This window comes from Arabidopsis lyrata (genome assembly GCF_000004255.2).
Source record: "Arabidopsis lyrata subsp. lyrata unplaced genomic scaffold ARALYscaffold_1, whole genome shotgun sequence".
Classification (NCBI taxonomy): Eukaryota; Viridiplantae; Streptophyta; class Magnoliopsida; order Brassicales; family Brassicaceae; genus Arabidopsis; species Arabidopsis lyrata.
Window position 1 is genome coordinate 30,362,303 of NW_003302555.1, and position 26,448 is coordinate 30,388,750.

A 26,448-nucleotide genomic window follows, 5' to 3' on the forward strand; every position below is an offset into this window, starting at 1 on the left:
GAGCAGAGGGAAACGTACCTTTCAGTGATCTGCAAAAAACAGATGCATTACGAATCTATCGGGTAAAACCTTAAAAACAACCTGTATCGAGGTCAAACCTGTTCCATGAATTCATGGTACTCGATCTTTTCCTCCCTAGACATGGAAGGCAGGAAACAAGGAATGGCTACCCCTTGGGGAGTAAATCCATCCCCTGGTGGAAACAGAGTTTCAGCCGAAGGGAATCGTGGTGGATTGGAATCAGAAGGTTCGCCTTGAGAAGAAGCCATCGAAAGATCTAAAAAAAAGGGGCTGTAAAGTTCCTTATAAAGGAAAACGTTTATTGGAAAATTTCCAAAACCCGACTCTCCTTATATAGAAAAAAAAAATATGTATGGACATTCGCTCGAGTATTTACTGAAAAGAAAGTTGAACGTCAGTCCATTGATTTGACAGTTACTGTCTTTCAATTTTTGCGTGCATGCACAAACAAGACCTACGAAATATAGGTCAATCAAGTATCACTTAACACCTAGTAGGCAAAACTCAATTTCGAGCTCTAATTTCGAAGTCAATCAATAAATGGTATCACACCTTTTTTCTTAGAGATAACGGATAGTTCTCACTGGAAATTTCTCTAAATCGAACACATTCGAAGTATTGCGAAGTGTTCTAGTAAGCCGAGCTCTAACCGCGCAACCGAGAGACCGAGGAGAAATACTTATTAAGATTTTTTCTTTAAAAAAAGCAAGTGAGCCTGATCAGCTCATCTCTCACAATTCATAAAACCTCTTTGGCGGGCTAGGACTTGCAAACCTAGAATCATGTCCAAACGTTTTTGCTAAAAAAAAAAAAAAATCATATGCCAGAGCATGTACATGGTTGTGTTCGGTCACACTAATTGAACAAAATATTTCCGTCAAACGGAATAATCCTCATGGACTCAACAAAACATTTCTTTAAAAAAAAAACGTTCCTACACCTCTGGAGAACCCTCATGTGGCCGAGAACCTTCACCTACCTTGAATTGAGATGGGGAGTCTCCAAATACCAAAGAAAATTGTTTCAGATCGAGAGTAAGACGGGAAGCCGAGGATAACTCGGACTCAACCATAGCGAGTTCGGCAGCAACTTCGTTCGTCTCGTTCTCGAACGAAACTCTCCCAGCCTCTAGTTCCTTAATCAGGTCTAGATTGCTCTTCAGTTCGGCTTGATCTGTTAGCAGTTTAGTCCAGACCTCTTCATCCTTGATGAACTTCGTAACAGATTGAATAAGTTGCCTTCCGAATCCCCTCATCTCTTCTCGAGCATTATGTTCGGCTTCGGCGATATCGCGAGCCCTGTTCCTAGTTAAAAGCTCAATCTCTTGATTTGCTTCTTCGAACAAAGCTGTATTCTCCACTAGCTCAGCCACTAGCTCAGAATCTCTTTCAGCATTCGCAATTCTGATGCGTTGCTCGTTAGCTACTAGAGTTTTCTTCATATTTTCAAACGATGACTCGAGTGCTTTTTCCCGCTCAAGTCGCTCGGATTGGTTGGCTAATCTGAGATCATCAACCTCCTTTTTAGCCTTTGCGGTCTCTCTCTTTGCTTGATGAAGAAGGTTCTCATAATGGAAGATCATTCCATTAGTCTCCATAAAAGCCTTCGGAGTAAAAAAAACGTGCCGATTAGACAAAAAGCTTTTACCTAAGGAAGGGAGATTGTCATAATCTAAAAGATCCAAACCTGGGATAGGTAGCGAGTTCGATTGGAAAACATCTGATGGATTTCCGGCCTCCAAACCGAAAAAGGAGGAAGGGATGCCCCTTCCCTGGTTTGGAAACTTCGGAAGATGTCTCCAATCTCTTCTCCGCCTACGAAGCAGAGGAGAATAGCATATTAATAGATGCAATCCGTGGCAAGTTTTGCTAATGTTCGTTTTCTAAGTAAAAACTTACCTGAAATCAAAGCGGGTAAAGGATTTTGAGTCCTAACACTCAGTCCTAGAGATAGGGAAGCCTCCGGTCTCGGCTCATCCGTTTCCTCTGAAATTACTCCGTCTCCCGGAAGAGGGAGCTCGGAGTTTAAAGGTTCTGAAGAGGGAGAAACAGAGCGTAGAGGGCTAGAGACTCGTGGCGGAGAACTTAATCTCACGGTTTTAAGTCTCTCGCTTGATAAATTATCAGAATCTGGAGCCTTCCTCTTTGTACAAAGAGAGAAGGTTATTTCTCCCTCACACCCTGGTTCGGAACGGCAAATTGCGGTGGCAACTGGAGGGTCGTTAAGAATCTCGGCTCCATGAGTATCCACCGCGGCTGACAGGGCTGCTTCTAACGAACCATCATCAACTAAGAGGGTCTTCCTGTGGAAGTTACCAACCCTGGAGATTGCAGCTATCCGTTTCTTTCTCCTGATTTTGGATAGCGGATCCTTAAGAGCCTTGATTTCAGCCTGCATCTTTCTTTTGTCTCGGGCATTCAGGCTCGAGACGTCTTTCTCCTTGGGAGGAGGATCGAGGGGGTGAGTCTGACCGTCTTTAATGGCGAGCCCCGCTTTATGAATGCGTTGAAGGGTGAAGGAATTCCAATTTGTTTCACCCTCGGAAACGATTCGAAAGAAGGACAAGAAGTCAACGGTTGGGCGGGGGATCGTCTAGTTCCCTGAAACAAAGTATTGGGTTAAGAATTCCATCTCTTTTGCTTAATTCAGTAGAAAGTAGTAAAGGTTGGATTTTTAACCAAGTTTAGCCGACCAATTGGCGAGAAGAAGACCGGAAAGACCTTGAACGGAATGGGGATTGACTCGGAAAAAGAACCAGTATTTCCTCCAAGGCCCATCATTCGAGGGCATTCCGTCGACGAGGTTACGGTCAAGGATAGGGTTTATAGAAAAAATACCCGCTGCTGCGGATTCACGGGCACGAAATAGCCCTAAGAGTTCGCTGGGTGGAGAGGGAAAACCCTTCTTCTGCCGAAACGGTCAGGGTACTCAGAACGTATCGAAGAAAGTTGGAAGCCATTTGGGGAAAGGCAATCCCTAGGTGGAGAAGGTATAAAAGAAGAAATTCCGAAACGGGAAAAAGCAAACCACAACCTTTGAAATAGACTTCGTACGCACAATTGTAACCCTCTCGCACCACTTCTGGAGACTCGTTGGGTCTAGGAAGAGAGAATTCAATTGCCTGGGGGATGTTACAAAGGCGGCGAAGAGCGCCAAAGGAAGCAGAGGTCGACTAAGACCTGAAGTGCGGACCAAATTTGTCTCCCCTTTGGGTGAAGACTTCATCCCCTCTGGGAACAGGGATTCCTTGACTGTCATCTTCGTTTTCCGAAACATAAACGGTTGGGGAACACATCTTTTACTAAGAGGTTTCTCTTTTCTGGTTCGGTAAAAGCTTTTGGGGTAAATATACGCTACTGTAAAAGCCGTCGTTCCATTTAACCTTATTTAGCGGAAAACCGCCTCGAAAGTATTGGGAAGTGGGACAGTTTTTTCGTGGTATTAATATAAAATTAGGAAATCAATGATCACGATTGTCAGGGAAATCAAATCATCTGATTATCCGAGATCGGCGTAACAGCGTAAAACATGGAGAAATTCCAAAGTGTTAAAGATCTCGAGTCATTAATTACTATCTACTTAAGTCTTCCAAGCCGAGCACTCAGCTCGCAAGACTTGGGGGGCTAAATGTTGGGGTCGGATCCCACACACTTTCGGTAGGATCCATTTGGATCTGTCCACGTCATTATTACATGATAATCCTCTTGGATCTCTAGGTATTTCATTAGGAGAATCGAGCTCGACCAGACGGAAGTTCGATTCAGTTTATTAAAGAGCTCGATCTTTACCAGTACGGAGTTCACTCTTATTAAGCATACAGCTCGCACAGAGAAAGGCCGAAGCGAGGAGAATATTGTTCGAGGTTCGCGGCAGCGTCAAGACGCAAGAGTTCGGAGTCAACAAGAAAGAGTTTGGAAGATCCACGCGAGGCCTAAGATAGTTCAAATTCAAGCCGTTTCGGTCAAATTGTAACCTACATGATTAATGCGGGTCAATGCGATAATGAGCAGTAAATGACCGCGTTGATCATGGTTTCTCTATAAAAACAACCTCAAACGCATGTGTTTGAGGGGGACAATCTTTTTACCTCTTACAATCAAGCAATACAACATACTTTCTCTCTTACAATTTCGCAAAGCTCTTTACTATTTTGTTCTTATCAACTTCTTTCGCTTTATTTAGTTTCTTGGTTACTTTCCTGTTCAAATTCTTATTTTCATCCATTGATTTTAGAGTTTTTTCTCCTCAAAAATACTTAAAGACAATCGAGTGTGAATCCTACATCCACAGTCACGTACGTTAGGGTGGGGAACCAGCATTCAAGTTCCGATCGTGTTAATCGAGAGATTATCAGCTCAAGATCGTGTCAAGGCCAAAAAGTTTATTACCAAGATATTGTTCAACCTAGTAATTTGACTCCTTTCGTTGTTTGTTAAACGAAGCGTTTTGTTTTCTTCAGCTTATCGCTCGACACAACGAGCTCGAAGATGAGAAAATTGAGATTAGGAAAAGAAGAATAGAACTAGAGAAGCGTCGTCTCGATATTGCTCGCAAGCTTCATCGCCTCGAAGCCCATCCTTCCGATTGGATCGAGATAGGCCTCCAGGAGTACGGGACCATGCCAGGTTGCATTCTGAGCATCGTTGACCTCGCAGGCCAAGGAGCAGAGCTATTCCGTAACCCAAGACCCTTCTAGATCTGGTTTTAGCTAAAAATATTTCTTTATACATTGTTCGCAACGTATTTTTATATTTATGCTCGAAGATCGAGTTTGTAAAACGAGACTCCATGATTGGAATAATATATTTTTTAATTATAGCTGGACTCGTGTTTAGCGAGCTGCCTACGTACCCAAGCCAAGTCGTAGTTCAAATATGTTTACTTTAGCAATAGAACTTTTTCAAGTTGATGATGTTCCTAGGCCTTTGAACGGGATTTCCATCAAGGTCTTTTAAATGGTATACACCATTTCGAATTTTTTATGTGATTTGATAAGGGCCTTCCTAGTTAATACTGAGTTTTCCAGCTCCTTCTTCTTTTGTGTTATCGAACACTCGCCTTAAATTTAAAGGTCTGTTTTTCAACTTTGAGTTATAGTATCGAGCGGTCAACTGTTGATAGTTCTGAAGTCGAATAAGGGATTGGTCTCGCCTTTCATCAATTGTATCGAGAACGTCTTCTAATAATTTAGAATTCAGTTCTTTGTTAAGTGGAACTTCGCTCCGGCGTAAACCAGGAACATTCAGCTCGGCTGGGACTACTGCTTCCATCCCATATACTAATGAGAATGGAGTTTCTCCCGTTGGTCGTCTCGGGGTTGTTCGATATGCCCACAACACAGGTTGCAGCTCGTGTTGAAGGTTGCTGAGAATGGTTTTATTGGAAGCTTCCACTTGCCCATTTCCTTGAGGATACCTCGGCGTAGAATAGCTAAGTTTTATCCCCCAAGTGGAACAAAAATCTTCAAAATCATTTGAAATGAATTGTGGACCATTGTTCGTTACAATTTCGTAAAGAACTCCATGGCGACAAATAATGTGTTTCCACAAGAATGTCTTTACCACAGAATCTTGTATGTTTACGTAAGCTTCAGCTTCGATCCATTTGGAAAAATAGTCCGTTAGAACTAAGTATTGGACGCCTCGCGTTGAGCGATGCATCGGACCAACTATATCCATTGACCATCTCATGAAAGGGTATGGAGCGGATATAGATGATAAAAATTCAGATGGCTGGTGAATAAGAGGAGCGTGCATCTGGCATTTTTTACATCGTTTGGCGTAATCGATGCAGTCAGAAATCATAGTTGACTAGAAAATATCATAATCGTTTGATTTTGAAAGCCATTGCTCGTCCCGAAGAATGACTACCGCAAAGTCTTTCGTGGACCTCGCTTGTCACTATTTCAACTTCGGGTCCGAAAATACATAAAAGATAAGGATCACTGATACCTCGCTTTTACAATGATTCTTTAATTATACAATCCTTAGCGCTGATGATTCTTAATTTGCGAGCTTGCCATTTGTTCGATGGTAGTTCTCCATTAAGAATGAAATTTTTGATGGGTATCCTCCAGTCAGCCCCCCAATCATTAGCAGAAGTATTATCCTTGAGTATAAACTTCCTTGGTTCCGGCTCGGAAGGAATATCAGGATCATTTTCGACTGTCACCAGAACTTCTTCATTATTTACGGTATCCGGAAGTGATTGTTTAGCTCGAGATGGTTCTTTAATGGGAACCTCCTGATCTTTTAGTTTTCTTCTCGGCTTTCTTTTAGGAAGTTCTGGCTGTGGAGTAAGTTCGTCATCTTGAGACTTCGCTTGTGATCTAGTGACAACAAACGAACTGTTCTTGCTGTCAGAATTTAATTCTGGAGTTTCGATATGTTCGTTTTCCAAAATATTATCGCTTCCTGTTTCTTCATCTGAAATACTTCGTGAAGAAATGCATTCAACTGGAATCACTCGCTTGAGTTCTGGATTTGGGGTAGAAGCTAGGGCGGTTAAAGCTTCTGTCGAAGTGTTCTCGCCTCGAGGTATTCGAACTAATTCGAATTTTTTGAATTTCTCAGCTAACTTTTTGACAGCCGAAAGGTAGGCTTCCATTCGAGGTGCCTTAGCTTCGTAATCTCCAGTGAACTGGTTCACAACTAGCTGAGAATCACAGTAAGCTATTATTTTTTCTGCTCCAATTGCAAGAGCAAGCCGAAGTCCTGCTAAGAGAGCTTTGTATTCCGCCTCGTTGTTCGAGGCCGGGAACATTAATCGAAATGATTGTTCGATTATTTCTTTTGTCGAAGTTTCGAGCCTAATACCGATTCCGGATCCTTGTTTAGAAGAAGAACCATCTACGTGTAATTTCCATGTAGAGTCTGTTTCAATAAAGGTTCCATCATCTAATGGCAGTTCGGTTAGAAAATCAGCCAGAACTTGTGCTTTTGCGCTAGTTCGACTTTTATATTCTATATCGTACTCACTGAGTTCGATAGCCCATTTCGCCAATCTACCGGACTGACTTGGTCCGTGAAGAATTGAGCGAAGCGGATGAGAAGTTAAAACTTCTATCGGATGAGATTGGAAATAGGCTCTGAGTTTCCTAGCAGATAGGACCACTACTAAAGCTAATTTTTCCATCATGGTAAATCTTGTTTCCGGACTGGTAAGAGATTTACTTATGTAAAAAATCGGCTTTTGATCATCTCGATCCTCTCGAACTAGAACCCCACTTACAGAATGATTAGAAATTGAAATGTAAAGATAAAGTTTCTCATATGACTCAGGTTTTGAGAGAACCGGTGGTGTTGTCAGAAAAGTTTGAGTTGATCGAAAGCTGCTTCACATTGATCATCCCACCGAAAGTTTTTGTTTCCTTTTAAAATTTGATAAAAAGGGGAGACATTTATCGGTGGATTTCGAGATGAAACGATTCAACGCAGCAATTCTGCCCGTCAATCGCTGGACCTCTTTAATGTTTTTTGGTGAAGGTATTGTGAGGAAAGCGTTAATATGATTAGGATTTGTTTATATTCCTCTTTCTTAAGAGATTTTACGAGCATATCATCGATATAGACTTCCATTGTTTGGCCTAAATGTTTTGCAAACATTCTGGTATGTTGCCCCGGCATTTTTTAGACCGAATGGCATAACTTTATAACAGTAGATTCCTCTATCTGTTATGAAAGATGTTTTCTCTTCATCTTCAGGATTCATCATGATCTGATTATATCCAGAAAATGCATCCATGAATGTCAAGAGTTCGTTTCCGGCTATTGATTCTACGAGCCGATCAATATGAGGGAGAGGAAAGCTATCTTTTGGACATGCTTTGTTAATGTCAGTGAAGACACATACTCTCCACTTTCCATTTTTCTTTTTTGACTACCACGGGGTTTGCTAACCAGTCCGGGTATTTTACTTCTCTAATGGAACCAATTTTCAAAAGCTTATCAACTTCGTCATTGACCGCTTGAGCTCGGTCAGGACCCAATTTTCTTCTTTTTTACTTTATTGGTTTAAAACTGGGATCGACGTTTAATTCATGGGTAATGATACTTTTATCGATTCCGGGCATATCTTTTGCCGACCAGGCAAATGTACGTTTATTTTCTTTTATAAATTTTACCAATTGATCTTTGATTTCTGAATCTAAAGTAGTACCGATTTTTACTTTTCGATCTGGAAATTCGGAATCAATTTCAATTTCTATGGTAACTTCATTCGAACTGAGACCAGTTGGGTAACGCGAGGTGCTTTCCTGCTTAGCGTTTATCATTAATTGCTATTTGAGCTTTAAACGATGTCCCATGAGGTAGCAAGAATGCGACGTTTTCTGATCTCCTCGAATGGTTCCGATTCCTCCGAGAGTCGGAAATTTCACACATTGGTGATAAGTTGAGGTATAGCCTTCATTTGGTATATCCACGGAGTTCCGAGAATTATGTTGTAAGCGGCCGGTCGGTCGAAAACAATAAATTCTACAATTTTTGGAACCCCTGCGGCGAGCACTGGTAGTTTTATGTTTCCTAAGGACAAAGATGTGTCACTCGTAAAAGCTACTAATGGTGCCGGTGGACCGATAATGTCGGCTTTACTGATTCCCATTCTTTGCAAAGTGTATAGAAATATGAGATCTACCGAGCTTCCAGTATCAATTAGACACCTTGTTACTTCGAAGCTGGCAACATCTAAAGTTATCACAAGAATATCCTCATGAGGTCCTGCTAATCCTTGAGTGTCCAAATTGTCAAAACAGATAGAATGTGTTTGTTCATTTGACTGAAAACCCATAGCGGTTTGAATTGCTGCTGATTTTTTATGCCTTTTGATTGATCTGATCGAATCTCGGCATAATTTGGATCCTCCCATTATAACATCAATCCTTTTCTTAGGAGTGTTCGGAGTTCCGGGGCCATTGGGCTTATGTTTCTTTTCAGGAGGACTAGAAGCTTCGGAATCTTCTTTTTCTTTGTGATAAGATTCCACAATCTCCTCGATATTGAAATTAGCGAGCTCTCCAGCGGCCCACAATTCGGCGAGGTGCTTTTTGAGTACGCTACAATCTTTGGTGGAGTGCCCATTTACTTTTTAAAATCGCAATAGGCACTTTCATCTCTAACCCAAGTATTAGGAGATTTGTATCTTCCTTTACTTGGGGATGGTTTTCCTACAGCGTTAGTGGCAAGATTAACTCCGAATCGTTTTTGATCTTTTGGTTCGAACTTTTTCGTTGGATTTCCAACGACCAATTTAGCTGGCCGATGCTTTTTAGCGAGGCTGAGTTTTTCTTCTTCTGCCTCCATCCAATTGTTAGCTCGGAACAAAGCATCTTGGATGGTACTTGGACGATTGACGATGATTTCTTCCCGAAATCGGGATTCATGCCAGAGTCCATTCCTAAAAGAAAACAGGGCAGCAGTGTGCGATACCCCAGGAATTTTGGCTATCACTTCTTTGAATTTAGCGATATATTTGCGAAGTGGTTCATTCTGACCTTGGGTTAGATTCCAAAGATTTGCATCAGAAGTTGCCTTTTCCATGAACATGGAATATTGTTTTAGGAATGCAGAGGACAATTCCTTAAAACTATCAATAGTTTCTGGTTCTAACTGAGTGAACCATAGCAGAGCCGGTCCGGATAGATTCTCGGACAATAGTTTGCAAAATCCGGCATCTTCCTCGCATAGTTCTAGATCAATTCTGCCTACGGCAAACTGAAAAGCAGCGAGGTGATTTTTAGGATCTCCTTTAGCATCATTGTGGATGTAGGATTCACACTCGATTGTCTTTAGGTATTTTTGCGGAGAAAAAACTCTAAAATCAAAGGATGAAAATAAGAATTTGAACAGGAAAGTAACCAAAAAACTAAATAAAGCGAAAAAAGTTGATAAGAACAAAATAGTAAAGAGCTTTGCAAAATTGTAAGAGAGAAAGTATGTTGTATTGCTTGATTGTAAGAGGTAAAAAGATTGTCCCCCCCAAACACATGCGTTTGAGGTTGTTTTTATAGAGAAAACATGATCAATGTGGTCATTTACTGCTCATAATCGCATTGACCCGCATTTATCATGTAGGTTACAATTTGACCGAAACGGCTTGAATTTGAACTATCTTATGCCTCGCGTCGATCTTCCGAACTCTTTCTTGTTGACTCCGAACTCCTGCGTCTTGACGCTGCCGCGAACCTCGAACAATATTCTCCTCGCTTTGGTTTTTCTCTGTGCGAGCTGTATGCTGAATAAGAGCAAACTCCGTACTGGTAAAGATCGAGCTCTTTAATAAACTGAATTAAACTTCCGGCTGGTCGAGCTCGATTCTCCTAATGAAATACCTAGAAATCCAAGAGGATTATTATGTAATAGTGACGTGGACAGATCCAAATGGATCCTACCAAAAGTGTGTGGGATCCGACCCCAACATTTAGCCCCCCAAGTCTTGCGAGCTGAGTGCTCAGCTTGGAAGACTTAAGTAGATAGTAATTAATGATTCAAGATCTTTAACACTCTGGAATTTCTCCATGTTTTACGCTGTTACGCCGATCTCGGATAATCAGATGATTTGATTTCCCTGACAATCGTGATAATTAATTTTCTAATTTTATATTAATACCACAGAAAAAACTGTCCCACTTCCCAATACTTTCGAGGCGGTTTTCCATCATACTCTAGGGTTCTAAGAGGTAGAATTTCTTTTCCATCTTATCTTCTTTACTTAGAGAACTTTCATTCTTATTACAGAAGTCATTGTTTCCTTTCGGTAAAAAATCCCTTGTGTAAAATGTCGAACCTTTCTTCCGAATTTTGCTAGTATGAAGTTGATGACCTCGAAACTCTTATGGGTGATGGATCCGAACCTCAAATCCATACCGGAGACGAGTTTGATCTTCATCCTCAGAGCGAATCAACTGTCGATTCTCTCGACGATCTTCGCAGACTATGTCACATCCCTCCTGAGGTTGAGATGATAGTTTCGGAGCCCTTCGAGTCTCCCGAATCGGGGCGAGAAGGTTATTGTTGTGCCTATGAAATTTATTTCAAAGGATGCGGCTTATTCTTTCCTCTTCCCGAGATACTTCTCACCTACCTCAACCATCTGGGAATTGCCTTCTCTCAGATGTCGCCCAACATGCTCCGGTATCTTTTGTGTACCTTTACTGTTGCGGCGGAGGCTGGTTACTCGCTGAGACTTTGCGAACTCTTGGAGCTTTTCCAGGCTCGCAGGTCCCGAAATTCTGGGCATTATGCCCTTTATCTGATCGCGAATCGGAATCTTATTGACAGCCTGCCCTTAAAGGACAACGCCTGGAGGAAGTTTTTGTTATTCTTCCGCATAAATAATTTTACTACTCAAAGTTCTTCTGAACTCCTTCAAGTCAACTGGTCATTGAATTTGGGTAGAAACTAGGTCTTAATTGAATAGATTTCTTATGCCATTTCAAAATTGCGTTTCAACATTTCGATGTTTTCTTGCAGGTCCCCAAATTCGACCGGCCCCATCAATCGATTTTCTCAATTTCTACAAGGCCGTCTTGGAGAGGCCAGTTAATTGGAATTCCTTCACTTTGGAAAGGATTCACGGTGCCGGATTTTCTGTTAGAATGGGCCTAACTAAACCCGTCAACACTCCTCCTGCTGGGATTGATCTCTCGAGTTTGAATGCTCGAGACAGGAGAAAATTCAAAGAAGCAAACAAGAAAATCAAAGATCAGATTTCTGTAATTGGGAGAGACAAGAAAAACGCAACTTCCCCTGGAGACGATAAAGTCTACCAGAAAACTCTCCTGGTTGACGATGGATCTCTTGAAGGTTCAAAGTCAATGGAGGTTGCTGTGAGCAATGCTTCTCCCTCCATCCTAGCAGCAGACAATGTGGTTGCTGCTACCGTTGAGGAGGAAGGCCTTGCAAGTGATTCTTCTCTCATGAAGAAAAGGAAGGCCGAAGAACTCGAACCCCTCCCCTAGGGACGTCCCAAGAGCATAAGGAAGGGCAGAGTCGCTCCCTCGAATCTGCCAATTCCTGAGCCTGCTGAAGCTCAGGATGCAAATCCTGATTCAGGAACTGTTTCGAAGGAACCGCTAGGTTCAGGGATGCTACCCCCTAGACGCCCCCGAGGCAATACTTCTAGGGTTCGATCATCTCCGAGCTCGGGACTGGTTGCTAGAGCTTCGTCTCAAGCAGGTTACCTTTAAGTATCATTTTGTTGTTTGAGATTAATAGATTCTTTTTCCAAAGAAAACTCAATTCTCAACTAACTTTATTCCAGACAAAGAGAAGATCGGGAATATGTTTAGGTGCTTCCACACCCGTGCTGGGAAAAAGCTTCCATCCTTTGATTGGTGGAAACCTGATGTTAAGAGGATGTACATTAGTCACTCATTCCATTCCTCCCAGGTTTGACTACTTGCATCCTTGGACAACTGATTTCGATTCATTCAATTTTTTTTAAAAAACGAATCTTCTTTTATTAGGCAACTTTGGATGTGAATGGCATCGTCAACTTTTATGAAGAGGAACTTGCCAAAGTTTCCAAGAAGGTTGCCGCCGCTGAAGGAGAGATTGAGAAACTGCAATCTTCCAATCGGCTTGTGTAGGAAACTGCTGGCCTTGACTCGGCTCGCCGGGAGGAAATCGAGAAACTCGAAAGATCCGGCGAGGAGACAAGGAAGACCTTGATTGAGACAGAGCAAAGGCTAGAGACTGCCCTTGCTGATCACAACTTCGCTAAAGGCGAGATTGAGCTTCTGAGATCGGAGCTTAACAAGGTTAAAGCAGCTGCTGAGGAGCTCAAACGTAAGAATGAATCTCTTTCCGAACTGAAAGATCGTGATGTTCGTAAAATATCTCATGATGCTCGGAAGGAGGTTAAAGGAGCTGGGCAAAAGTTTCTTCTCGCTGTGCAAGAATTTATCGCTGCAGACAAAGCTTGGAACAAGCTTAACTCCGAACGCAATGAAATGAAGAGCAACCTTGATTGGATCAAAGAGATAGAGGACGGAAAAATCGATTTGGTTGAAGAGAAAGAGACAGTTTGTGCCGAGCTAGCTGAGACTGAAGCTAAGCTAAATACCGCTCCTCAGCCATATTTGAATTTGCAGCAGTTTGCTTCTGAGTTCGCTGACTCCCCTCCGCTGACTGAACCAAATATTGGTTCGTCTCTGGACGAGATGATGTTAGCCGGTTCTCCTAGCGCTCATTTTAATGAGTTCGGAACCAATGTTGATAGAATCTGCTTGGTACGAGCTCAGGGGCCCTCTGATCAGGGACTTGTCACCTCCTCAATTATGGGAGATGAAGTTGAATTGAGGAACGAAACTCCTCAAGATGTCAGCTTGCTTAATCCTGAAGTGGTTCTCGCGACTCAAGACGATGATGTCGGGGGTGCTATTGTCTCAAATCAAGCAAGAGGGGAAGGCGGTTCGCCTATGAATGAATAATGGTGATTGCATTCACCTTATGTGGGGGATTGTCCCCTTAATTTTTAAGACATGAAATTTGCCTTGCTGGCCATGGGGCCGTTTTATTACTTTTTAAGTTTTTCTTTGCCGAAGGGGGCTTTGTTATTATTTTGAATAAATTTCCCAAGGGGGTTTAATTAAAATTTCTTTAGGAAGAAATATTTAATTTTGGTGAAAACAATCAATTTTACCTGGAGGTTTTGCAAGGTCCTCCTAACCGAAATGGTTTAAGATTATAGGAGAGATAGGCTGATCAGACCTACTTGCCTTTTTTAAAGGAAAAACATTGGAATTTTTCCTCGGTCTCTCGGTTGCGAGGTTAGAGCTCGGCTTACTAGAACTCTTCGCAATACTTCGAATGTGTTCGATTTAGAGAAATTTCCAGTGAGAACTATCCGTTATCTCTAAGAAAAAAGGTGTGATACCATTTACTGATTGACTTCGAAATTAGAGCTCGAAATTGAGTTTTGCCTACTAGGTGTTAACTGATACTTGATTGACCTATATTTCGTAGGTCTTGTTTGTGCATGCACGCAAAAATCGAAAGACAGTAACTGTCAAATCAATGGACTGACGTTCAACTTTCTTTTCAGTAAATACTCGAGCGAATGTCCTTACATATTTTTTTTTTTCTATATAAGGAGAGTCCGGTTTTGGAAATTTTCCAATAAACGTTTTCCTTTATAAGGAACTTTACAGCCCCTTTTTTTTTAGATCTTTCGATGGTTTCTTCTCAAGGCGAACCTTCTGATTCCAATCCACCACGATTCCCTTCGGCTGAAACTCTGTTTCCACCAGGGGATGGATTTACTCCCCAAGGGGTAGCCATTCCTTGTTTCCTTCCTTCCATGTCTAGGGAGGAAAAGATCGAGTACCATGAATTCATGGAACAGGTTTGACCTCGATACATGTTGTTTTTAAGGTTTTACCCGATAGATTCGTAATGCGTCTGTTTTTTGCAGATCACTGAAAGGTACATTTCCCTCTGTTCCGAAAGGTAACGCCTTGGAAGGAAACGCCGTGTCCTTGAGGAGAGAATTGCTAGGACTGAGAGGAAAATCCGACGTTTGGAGTCTATCGCTCGCATTCCCAGCTGTCTTCGAGAACACATCAGGTTCCTGAAGAAGCACTGGGATATCTACCAGAGGAGCCTAGAGCCCGTCGAGCATGAGAGCGGTTCGTCATCCGACGAAGTCCCTTCTTCGAACCCTCCTCCCTCTTAGTTATTATTTATATATATATTTTTTTTATTTTGTAATATTCTATCGGGCTAGTTGTCCAACGATATTAATTACATTCCCTATTTTGCTTTAAATTCGCCGATTATTCAAATCTCATTTAATGCGTTTTATCTAGGGAATATAATTAGCAATTAACTCGATTGCATTTGCCATGAAAATCGTAATTTCAGATTTGGGAAATCGTCAATTAATCCTCTTAAATGCAATCGAATAATTTTCTGAATATAAAGTGGGTGTAGTTTGTCATTGAATTTCAACAACGATTCTACAAAAATGTATGAGGAAGGAAATTCTTCAGATTTGTTCAAATTGATGAGCGCTGATCCTTCGAGGACGTCGGACATCGAGCTTATAAAAGCAGGAGAGTCTGGCGAACCAAAAGATTCACAAACGTTGAAGAAGGGTACTAGCATTCAGGTTCCGATCGTTTTAATCGAGAGATTGTCGCCTCAAGATCGTGTTAAGGCTGAGGAGTTTATCAATAAGGTATTCTCCATCCTAGTGATTAACTTCTTTTTGTTATTGCTAAACGTAGCGTTTTATTTTCTTCAGCTTATCACTCGGCATGATGAGCTCGAAGAAGAGAAGAAAAAGATTAGGAGACGGATAATGGAGTAAGAGAGCTTCGTATTTCGCTTCGTTGTTCGAAGCTGGAAACATTAATCGAAATGATTGCTCGATTATTTCCTTTGTCGGAGTTTCGAGCCTAATACCGATTCCGGATCCTTGTTTAGAAAAAGATCCATCTACATGTAATTTTCATGTGGAGTCCGTTTCAACAAAGATTCCATCATCAGGTGGTAGTTCGGTTAGAAAATTAGCTAGAACTTGTGCTTTTGCGCTAGTTCTGCTTTTGTATTCTATATCGTACTCACTAAGTTCGATTGCCCATTTTGCCAATCATCCGGACTGACTTGGACCGTGAAGAATTGATCGAAGTGGATGAGAAGTTAAAACTTCTATTGGATGAGATTGGAAATAAGGTCGGAGTTTTCTAGCAGATATCACTACTGCTAAAGCTAATTTTTCCATCATGGTATATCTTGTTTCTGGGCTAGTAAGAGATTTACTTATGTAAAAAATTGGCTTTTGTTCACCTCGGTCCTCTCGAACTAACACCCCACTCACGGAATGGTTAGAGACTGAAATGTAGAGATATAGATTTTCATCTGATTCAGGTTTTGAGAGAATCGGTGGTGTCGTTAGATAAGTTTTGAGTTGACCAAATGCTGCTTCGCATTGATCATCCCACCTAAATTTTTTGTTCCCTTTCAAAATTTGATAAAAGGGGAGACATTTATCCGTAGATTTTGATATGAAACGATTTGATGCAGCAATTCTGCCTGTCAATCGTTGGACTTCCTTAATGTTTCTTGGCGAAGGCATAGTGAGGAAAGCGTTAATCTGGTTAGGATTTGCTTCTATTCCTCGTTCCGTGACTATGTACCCCCGGAATTCTCCGGAAGGCATGCCAAATGAACATTTAGCTGGATTTAATTTCATTCCGAACTCGTTCAGAATTTTGAAACACTGTTCGAGATGTGTGATGTGCTCGCATCCATAAATATTAAGAGTTCGTTTCCAGCCGTTGATTCTATGAGGGAGGGAAAAGCTGTCTTTTGGACATGCTTTGTTAATGTCAGTGAAATCGACACATACTCTCCACTTTCCATTTTTCTTTTTGACTACCACGGGGTTTGATAACCAGTCCGGATATTTCACTTCTCTGATAGAACCAATTTCTAAAAGTTTATCAACTTCGTCATTGACCGCTTGTGCTCGGTCAGGACCAAGTTTTCTTCTTTTTTGTTTTATTGGTTTAAAACTGGGATCGACGTTTAAATCATGGGTGATAATACTTTTGTCGATTCCGGGCATATCTTTTGCCGACCAGGCGAAAGTATGTTTATTTTCTTTTAGAAAAGTTACCAATTGATCTCTGATTTCTGAACCCAAAGAAGTACCGATTTTTACTTTTCGATCCGGAAATTTTGGATCAATTTCAATCTCTGTAGTAACTTTATTCGAGCTAAGACCACTTGGGTAACGCGAGGTGCTCTCTTGCTTCGTGTTTATCATTAATTGCTATTTGAGCTTAAACGATGTCCCATGAGGTAGCAAGATCACGACGTTTCCTGATCTCCTCGAATGGTTCCGATTCCTGTAGGAGTAGGAAATTTCACGCATTGGTGATAAGTTGAAGGTATAGCCTTCATTTGGTAAATCCAAGGAGTTCCGAGAATTAGGTTGTAAGCGGCCGGTCGGTCAAAAACAATAAATTCTACAATCTTAGGAACCCCTGCAGCGAGCACTGGTAGTTTTATGTTCCCCAAGGACATAGGTGTGTCACTCGTGAAAGCTAATAATGGTGCCGGTGGACCGATAATGTCAACTTTACTGATTCCCATTGTTTGCAAAGTGCTTAGAAATATGAGATCTACTGAGCTTCCAGTATCAATTAGACACCTTGTTACTTCGAAGCTGGCAACATCTAAAGTTATCACAAGAGTATCCTCATGAGGTCCTGCTAATCCTTGAGTGTCCGAATTATCAAAACAGATAGAAGGTGTTTGTTCATTTGACTGAAAACCCATAGCGGTTTGAATTGCTGCTGATTTTTTATGCCTTTTGATTGATCTGATCGAATCTCGGCATAATTTGGATCCTCCCATTATAACATCGATCCTTTTCTTAGGAGTGTTCGGAGTTTCGGGGCCATTGGGCTTATATTTCTTTTCAGGAGAACTAGAAGCTTCGGAATCTTCTTTTTCTTTGTGATAAGATTCCACAAACTCCTCGATATTGAAATTAGCGAGCTCTCCAGCGGCCCACAGTTCGGCGAGGTGCTTTTTGAGTACGCTACAATCTTTGGTGGAGTGCCCATTTACTTTTTGAATATCGCAATAGGCACTTTCATCTCTAACCCAAGTATTAGGAGATTTGTATCTTCCTTTACTTGGGGATGGTTTTCCTACAGCGTTAGTGGCAGGATTAACTCCGAATCGTTTTTGATCTTTTGGTTCGAACTTTTTCGTTGGATTTCCAATGACCAATTTAGCTGGCCGATGCTTTTTAGCGAGGCTGAGCTTTTCTTCTTTTGCCTCCATCCAATTGTTAGCTCGGAACAAAGCATCTTGGATGGTACTTGGACGATTGAAGATGATTTCTTCCCGAAATCGGGATTCATGTCAGAGTCCATTCCTTAAAGAAAACAGGGCAGCAGTGTGCGATACCCCAGGAATTTTGGCTATCACTTCTTTGAATTTAGCGATATATTTGCGAAGTGGTTCATTCTGACCTTGGGTTAGATTCCAAAGATCTGCATCAGAAGTTACCTTTTCGATGAACATGGAATATTGTTTTAGGAATGCAGAGGACAATTCCTTAAAACTATCAATAGTTTCTGGTTCTAACTGAGTGAACCATAGCAGAGCCGGTCCGGAAAGATTCTCGGAGAATAGTCTGCAATATCCAGCATCTTCCTCGTCTGGTTCTAGATCAATTATGCCAGCAGCGATCTGAAAAGCAGCGAGGTGATTTTTAGGATCACCTTTACCATCGTAAGTTGGTAATTTGACCTTTCGAGAATCTTTGATCCGAAGGTTCAAGATTCTCGAAGTGAAGGGTGTTCGTCGAGTTTCTTCGATTACTCTATCAATCTCAGGTGCCGAACTGGTCGCCTGATGAAACTTTGACTTCATCTCATCAAGCTCTTGATGAACTTTGACGAAATCATCTGAAAGGATGACATCAGGATCTTCCATAAGGAGTCCTTCGTCAACAGCAGGATTTCCCTGATTTTGGGGATTTTCATCCCCGGTTGGGTTGGACCCATCTCCTACAGTTGTCTGATTGCTAGTAATAGCAGGTCGGACTGTAGGAGGAGTTTGAGTGCTCCCGGATCTGTTTTGCGCGGGAGTCTGGAATAGCCTGCGCTGATACGTTGTTGTTCGCGCTGAGGACAAATTATCTAAACGGCTTGAAATAGTATTCTGCGCGTTTGACAAATTTGTCTGGGTGGTTTGAACACTCGTTAAAGTTTGCTCAATTGAGTTTAACCTTTCACCAAAAGTGGCGTTGGTACTAGTGAGTGTACCCATCTGATTGGTCAGATCGGTGGTTGACTGAGTAAGCAAAGCAATTGCATTGCTTAAAGCTTGCTGATCAGCCATAGTTTCTTGGTTTGAGAAAGAGAGATTTTGAGATTAATGAGTTTTGCGGTATGTCCCCACAGACGGCGCCAAAATGTGGATGTAGGATTCACACTCGATTGTCTTTAAGTATTTTTGCGGAGAAAAAACTCTAAAATCAAAGGATGAAAATAAGAATTTGAACAGGAAAGTAACCAAGAAACTAAATAAAGCGAAAGAAGTTGATAAGAACAAAATAGTAAAGAGCTTTGCGAAATTGTAAGAGAGAAAGTATGTTGTATTGCTTGATCGTAAGAGGTAAAAAGATTGTCCCCCCCCCAAACACATGCGTTTGAGGTTGTTTTTATAGAGTAAACATGATCAATGCGGTCATTTACTGCTCATAATCGCATTGACCCGGATTAATCATGTAGGTTACAATTTGACCGAAACGGCTTGAATTTGAACTATCTTAGGCCTCGCGTGGATCTTCCGAACTCTTTCTTGTTGACTCCGAACTCCTACGTCTTGACGCTGCCGCAAACCTCGAACAATATTCTCCTCGCTTCGGCCTTTCTCTGTGCGAGCTGAATGCTGAATAAGAGCGAACTCCGTACTGGTAAAGATCGAGCTCTTTAATAAACTGAATCGAACTTCCGGCTGGTCGAGCTCGATTCTCCTAATGAAATACCTAGAAATCCAAGAGGATTATTATGTAATAATGACATGGACAGATCCAAATGGATCCTACCGAAAGTGTGTGGGATCCGACCCCAACAATCATAAGTTGGTAACTTAACCTTTCGAGAATCTTTGATCCGAAGGTTTGAGATTCTCGAGGTAAAGGATGTTAGACGAGTTTCTTCGATTACTCGATCGATCTCAGGCGCCGAACTGGTCGGCTGATGAAATTTCGACTTCATTTCATTAAGCTCTTGACGAACTTTGATGAAATCATCTGATAGGGTTACATTAGGATCTTCCATAAGGAATCCGTCGTCAATAGGAAGATTTCCCTGACCCTGGGGAATTTCTTCCCCGGTTGGGTTAGTCCCATCCCCTATGGCTGCCTGATTACTAGTACTAGCTGGCTGGCCTATTGGAGGAGTTTGAGTAATCCCGGGCCTGTTTTATGTGGGAGTCGCGAATAGCTTGCGCTGATGCGTTGTTGTTCGCGCTGAGGACAAATTATCTAAACGGCTTAAAACAACGTTCTGCGCGTTTGACAAATTTGTCTGGGTGGTTTGAACACTTGTTAAGGTTTGCTCGATTGAGTTCAACCTTTCACAAAAAGTGGTGTTGGCACCAACAAGTGTACCCATCTGATTGGTCAGATCGGTGGTTGTCTGAGTAAGCAAGGCAATTGCATCGCTCAATGCTTGCTGCTCAGCCATAGTTTCTTGGTTTGGGAAAGAAAAATTTTGAGATTAAAGAGTTTTGTGGTAGCTCCCCACAAGCGGCGCCAAAATGTGGATGTAGGATTCACACTCGATTATCTTTAAGTATTTCAGTGGAGAAAAACTCTTAAAATCAGTAAAAGAATATAGGAATTCGAAAGGAAAATTAACCAAGAAACAAGGAGAGAAAATTGATACGAATAAAATGTGTAAAGCCTTGCGAAAGTATAAGAGAAAAAAGTATGTTATATTGCTTTGTAATAGTGTGTAATAATCTTAGAGATGTCTCCCAAACACATGCGTTTGATGTTGTTTTTATAGAGAAAACATGATCAATGCGGTCATTTACTGCTCATAATCGCATTGATCCACATTAATCATGTAAGTTACAATTTTGACCGAAACGGCTTGAATTTGAACTATCTTGAGCTTCGCATGGATCTTCCGAACTCTTTCTTGCTGACTCCGAACTCCCGCGTTTTGACGCTACCGCGAGCCTCGAACAGTATTCTCCTCGCTTCGGCCTTTCTCTATACGAACTGTCTGTCGAATAAGAGCGAACTCCATACTGGCAAGGATCGAGCTCTTCTACTAGACTTAACCGAACTCCCGACTGGTTTAGCTCGATTCTTATAATAAAATATCTTTAATTCCAAGAGGATTATTATGTAATAATGACGTGGACAGATCCAAGTGGATCCTACCGAGAATGTGTGGGATCCGACCCCAACAAGGAGAATGGGCAATCTTGCAATAGATAAACATTTTGATTATGATGTATATTATTCAAAAATCGAAGATACGTATCAATGAAATCAAAGGGAGGCTAGGTCGTACAGTATATCGTTTAGGACATCATCAATGGAGGAGACAACTTATTTGGGGTTACTGGATAAGATATGCATGAAGATTATAAGAGCCTTGAAGAGAATCTGCAAACTCAGAAAATACTTGAAGCTATGGAAAAACTTGTTGAGTCTCTTGCACGTCAAAATGTCTAGATCCGAATCCACCACCAAGACCTTCCAGCTAATCTAGTTATGTATATATTCTGGTTTCTATTAGCCTAAGTATGGTTTAGTTTGCATTTTCTTTAAGTTGTGTTACTTATGTTTGGATGCTAGTCTTTAAGTTGTGTTTACTTTGTTTGTTTGGATGTTAGTCTTTAAGTTGTGTTTATTTTGTTTGTTTGGATGTTAGTCTATTGTCTTTAAAATTTCTATAAATCTTGTTTGTTTGCTATTGTTTTTTCTTTTTTGCTGTCAGAAAATTAATTTAATTTTTTTTATAAAAAAAACTGAGATTTACCTAGGATGACTCTAAACTTAGCTAATATAACTCAAATGACACCCGTTTCATTTAGTGAACTAGACTAACCCACATTTTAAGTAAAAAAACTAATTAACCTTTGTAGATAACAATCATGCCATTTGCCATTTAAAAAAGAAAAAAAATAACAAAATAAACAAATATGTAAATAAAGAATAAAATATGGGAAAAGTCGAGAAAAGGAAATCGAGTCGAGAAAAGTTTGAGACTCTCTTCTCCGACTTAAAATGAAAACCCTAGAATCATCTCTAATCCTCAGCCGCCTCCATTGGTTATTGTAGTGTGCATGCGGAAATCGTGTTGATTTCGAGGATCCCTGGGTCATTGGCTTGAAGTTTTTCTCGAACAAGGTTCTTATCTTTCTGGTGGCGGTTTGAATTACCGGCGTTTACGAGATCTCCAGAGACTGGATCGGTGCTTCCCTTGGTTCATCACCGTTATAGGTAAATTTCTAACATTTAAACACCAATGAAACCCAAATCATCGATTTTGCTTATTGAGTATTTATCTTCTCCGATGCTTTTTTTGTTTCCGGCGTTTAGGTGATCTCCTGCTTCAAATCGCTGGGTTGTTTTGGCAGTCGGCTTCGGAACATAATTCTTGTGTTTCAGGTGGTGATTTGGAGTTTCTAGTTCGTTGCAAAACACACATAATCCCTTCAACCTTCTCTCGTTAATTTCTTCCAACGAGACTCTCCGATGAAGCTTGTATCTGCGAGTTGACAACGATGAAGCTTTAGGAATCTCTGGAGTAACGTTGATAACATGGCTTGGTTTCGGATCAGGACGATTGAAATCCGGTGACTCTGAAAGTTGCGGCGATGCGGGATGAGCATCGACTTGCATATTCTCCTCTACATTTCTTCTTGATTGCAACAACAAGAGCAAAGCACCAATTCGATTGTCGATCTTCTCACTTTCATTCGCGATTGTTTCTTTCAATTTGTCTATTCCCGATCCCAAGATTTCGTCGACTTCATGAACCGTAGCTTCTGGAACCGTTTCAGCCATGGATGCCAAGGATTCGAATGGCTCTGATACCTTTGATAAAGATAAAACCACACCACTTCGATTCCAATCGCAAATTCACACCAAATCGAACTAACGTTCATAAAACGCGAGTCGATATCTCAAATGACAAAGATCTAACGGAGAGATCTCGATCTAGATGAGTACAACACCATAATCTCAGAACAAACTAAGAAGAAGAAGAAAAGATACAACTGAAAATGATTCTCTGGTTATTTTCTGCAAATGATCTTGAGCTCCGTTTATAACTTCACGATTTCTTCTCCTAAAACCAACGCACCAATCAGCAGCTGCCAACTCATTATTCATCTCTCAGCCAATCATCTTCCAGCATCTCTCCACGTCAGCTACTCTTCATAATCCCTGTAACAAATCTCCCTTTCTCAGAGAACCTTGACCACAAGGTTCATGGAAACTTCATTGTTAGTTCATAGAGTAACTCCCATGCAGTCTCTCCCAATGGAACCATAACTTTTCGTTTACCAAATCTCCAAGTCTCCATACAGAGAGCTCGTAGGCCTCGTTATTGGATAAAAGAAGAGAGGAGCTGAGTTGAATCGCCAAACTTGAAACACAACTGTTGCTACCAAACAACTGCATATATGTGTGCATCTTCATCGTCAAGCTCTGAAAACTCCCAAGTAGTCTCATCTTCATCCATGTTTGACCACTTAACCAGAACCACAATGTCATTGTAGCTTCAGCTTGACGTTCAAATTCCTGAAAACCAGAACCTCCGGGATCCCAAACTCGGTTGTTAACGTCCCATCTCTTAATTTCAGTTTGCAGTTTGTAGTCCTTTGAGCTGGTTTTGAATTTGAACATCCAGTTCTTCTTACTTTGCAACATAAGAAGCATTGCACTGAACAAGTTGTGTTCAATACACTGATAGTATGAGTTTGCTGGTTGTTTGAAAACAAAAGTCCTCTTCGCATGTGATCCAATCATCTCTTCCATTCCTATTTCTAGAACTGCAGTCGACGGTGATATTTCTTTATCAGCAATCTGCACCTCCATCTTTATTTCATTTACTTTCACCGAATACGGTTCTGCTTTCATCCATTCTTCAACACTAGATGAACTATCTGTGATACTGTTTAGAACCAACGCTTGAAAACAATCTAAGCAGCCTTTGTTCTCTGAACACATCTCGTGTCTATCTTGATTCAACAATGCTTGAACTTCTCCGTCAACAACTACGCGCACAAAGTACTTGACATACACAATATCAAGTCCACCCAACAACTTTCGCTTCCTTGTGGTTCCAAGTCTATCAATCCTACGATCACACAAATTTGGGAAGGATAACACATGCTTGTGTAGCCTCCATAGTCTCTCATTCTCTTGTTTATATTTAAACATCCAAGACTTCAAGCCTTTTCTCTTTTTCTTCAATTTCAATCTTTCTTTAGCCTGAGACCTTTTACCAAACAGTTGGCGTGCAACTTGATTGTTAGTGACACTTGTAGATTCATCCTTTGCTTTGACATATGAAACTAATACCGCTTCTTCATGATCAAACAAGTCATCAAAACCAAGAACAGATTGGGAATCCTCACAAACAGCCGGTGATGCATTGCAAAATCGAAGGCTAGGATCCAAGTTAGAAACCGGTATATGAAATTGTGGAATCACTTCTTCCTTCAAGATCATTTCCTGAACCACATTTTCTTCCGATAGAGCATCTGATGATTGCGACTCGTCCAAATTTTTGTGATTCTCCAACTTTGGGTTCTCCTCTCGAGCTTCTTGTACCAAATTCACCATACGATGCTCAAATGTAACACTAAGTTCACCATTAGGGAGTTGATCTTCATCACCATCAATCATGAGAATCCCTAAATTCTTGTGTTTCAGGTGGTGATTTGGAGTTTCTAGTTCGTTGCAAAACACACATAATCCCTTCAACCTTCTCTCGTTAATTTCTTCCAACGAGACTCTCCGATGAAGCTTGTATCTGCGAGTTGACAACGATGAAGCTTTAGGAATCTCTGAAGTAACGTTGATAACATGGCTTGGTTTCGGATCAGGACGATTGAAATCCGGTGACTCTGAAAGTTGCGGCGATGCGGGATGAGCATCGACTTGCATATTCTCCTCTACATTTCTTCTTGATTGCAACAACAAGAGCAAAGCACCAATTCGATTGTCGATCTTCTCACTTTCATTCGCGATTGTTTCTTTCAATTTGTCTATTCCCGATCCCAAGATTTCGTCGACTTCATGAACCGTAGCTTCTGGAACCGTTTCAGCCATGGATGCCAAGGATTCGAATGGCTCTGATACCTTTGATAAAGATAAAACCACACCACTTCGATTCCAATCGCAAATTCACACCAAATCGAACTAACGTTCATAAAACGCGAGTCGATATCTCAAATGACAAAGATCTAACGGAGAGATCTCGATCTAGATGAGTACAACACCATAATCTCAGAACAAACTAAGAAGAAGAAGAAAAGATACAACTGAAAATGATTCTCTGGTTATTTTCTGCAAATGATCTTGAGCTCCGTTTATAACTTCACAATTTCTTCTCCTAAAACCAACGCACCAATCAGCAGCTGCCAACTCATTATTCATCTCTCAGCCAATCATCTTCCAGCATCTCTCCACGTCAGCTACTCTTCATAATCCCTGTAACACAAGGTAAACTCTTTAACAATGGGTCTAAAGCTTTAATTTCTCGATGTGTTGTGGACTCTTCGAAATCGATTTTTGATATTGATAAATTGTTATTGTCGATTACGGCTTCTCCGGTACCGTCTACTCTTCGGAGTCAAAGGCTAGTGATGATGAAATTTATATGTCTATATTATTGATAGTAATTCAACTTATACCATTATATGACTGATTTCAGGTCGATGAAGAGGAGAAGACTAGGTTGTGGATATTTGGATATATGATTGATTTCAGGTCGATGAAGAGGAGAAGACTAGGTTGTGGATATTTGGAAGATGCTGGAGAATTTGAATGGGACAGTCTCAGAGATGAGCAAGAATTTGAGCAGCATAATGGATGTATTGGAGAGTAAATTTGAATCTTTAGATTCCCAGCTTAGTAAGAGGTTTGAAGCTGTGGAGACAGATTTAAAGCTTCTTATGGAGTCTCAGCCCACTAGAGCTGTCAAAATGGGCTGTCCACGTCCATTAGCCCGGTCCAATATTGACCATTTTAGTTATGGACAAATAATGTCCATGTCCATTATAGCCCATGTCCATTATAGCCCATGCCCATTATAGCCCATGTTTTAATGGGCTGTCCATTGGTGTCCATTGGTCACCACAAGAACAAATTATGAAAAACGCCAAAATCTGCAAAAATCTCAAATTCAATCCAAAAGTTTAAGACAAATATCCAAATCAAAGCAACAAAGTATCAAATTCAAAAGCAAATCATAGCAATAAAGTATTCAAATGTGAACTTCTTCTTCTACTTCCTTCACAAATGTCTTAAACTTCTTCTTCTCCTTCCTTCACACCTTTGTCTTCATCAAGGAACTCAACTGGAACACCTAAGTACAGCAGAAGAACAACTTTGCAATAAGATTCAAATTGATTCAAATATGACAAAAGAAAATAAGCACAAACACTTACTAATTTCTTCAAAGTCACGTAGCCAATTCCTTGCGCAAATCAGTGCTTGCACATTTGAAGGAAGAAGTGAACTCCTGTAGTTATTTAAGACTCGGCTTCCTATGCTAAATGAAGATTCTGCAGCTACTGTTGTAATGGGGATGCTCAAGACATCACAGGCCATAGCAGACAATTCTTTGAACCGGTTTGCGTTGTCTCTCCAATAAGCCAATATATCCATGCTCTTAAAGGCCACCATATCCAAAACAGGTTCATC

At 41.0% G+C, this 26,448-nt stretch overlaps 1 protein-coding gene across 1 annotated transcript; it reads right to left on the bottom strand.

Annotated features, from left to right (window-relative positions):
• Positions 1-955: 955 nt before the first annotated feature.
• On the bottom strand, positions 956-2,418 carry LOC110224482. Its single transcript, XM_021010578.1, has 3 exons — positions 1,920-2,418; positions 1,708-1,835; positions 956-1,624 (listed from the first exon to the last, which is right to left on the bottom strand). The coding sequence occupies exons 1-3, from the start codon at positions 2,416-2,418 to the stop codon at positions 956-958; spliced, it is 1,296 nt and encodes a 431-aa protein (XP_020866237.1).
• Between the last annotated feature and the right edge of the window lie 24,030 nt (positions 2,419-26,448).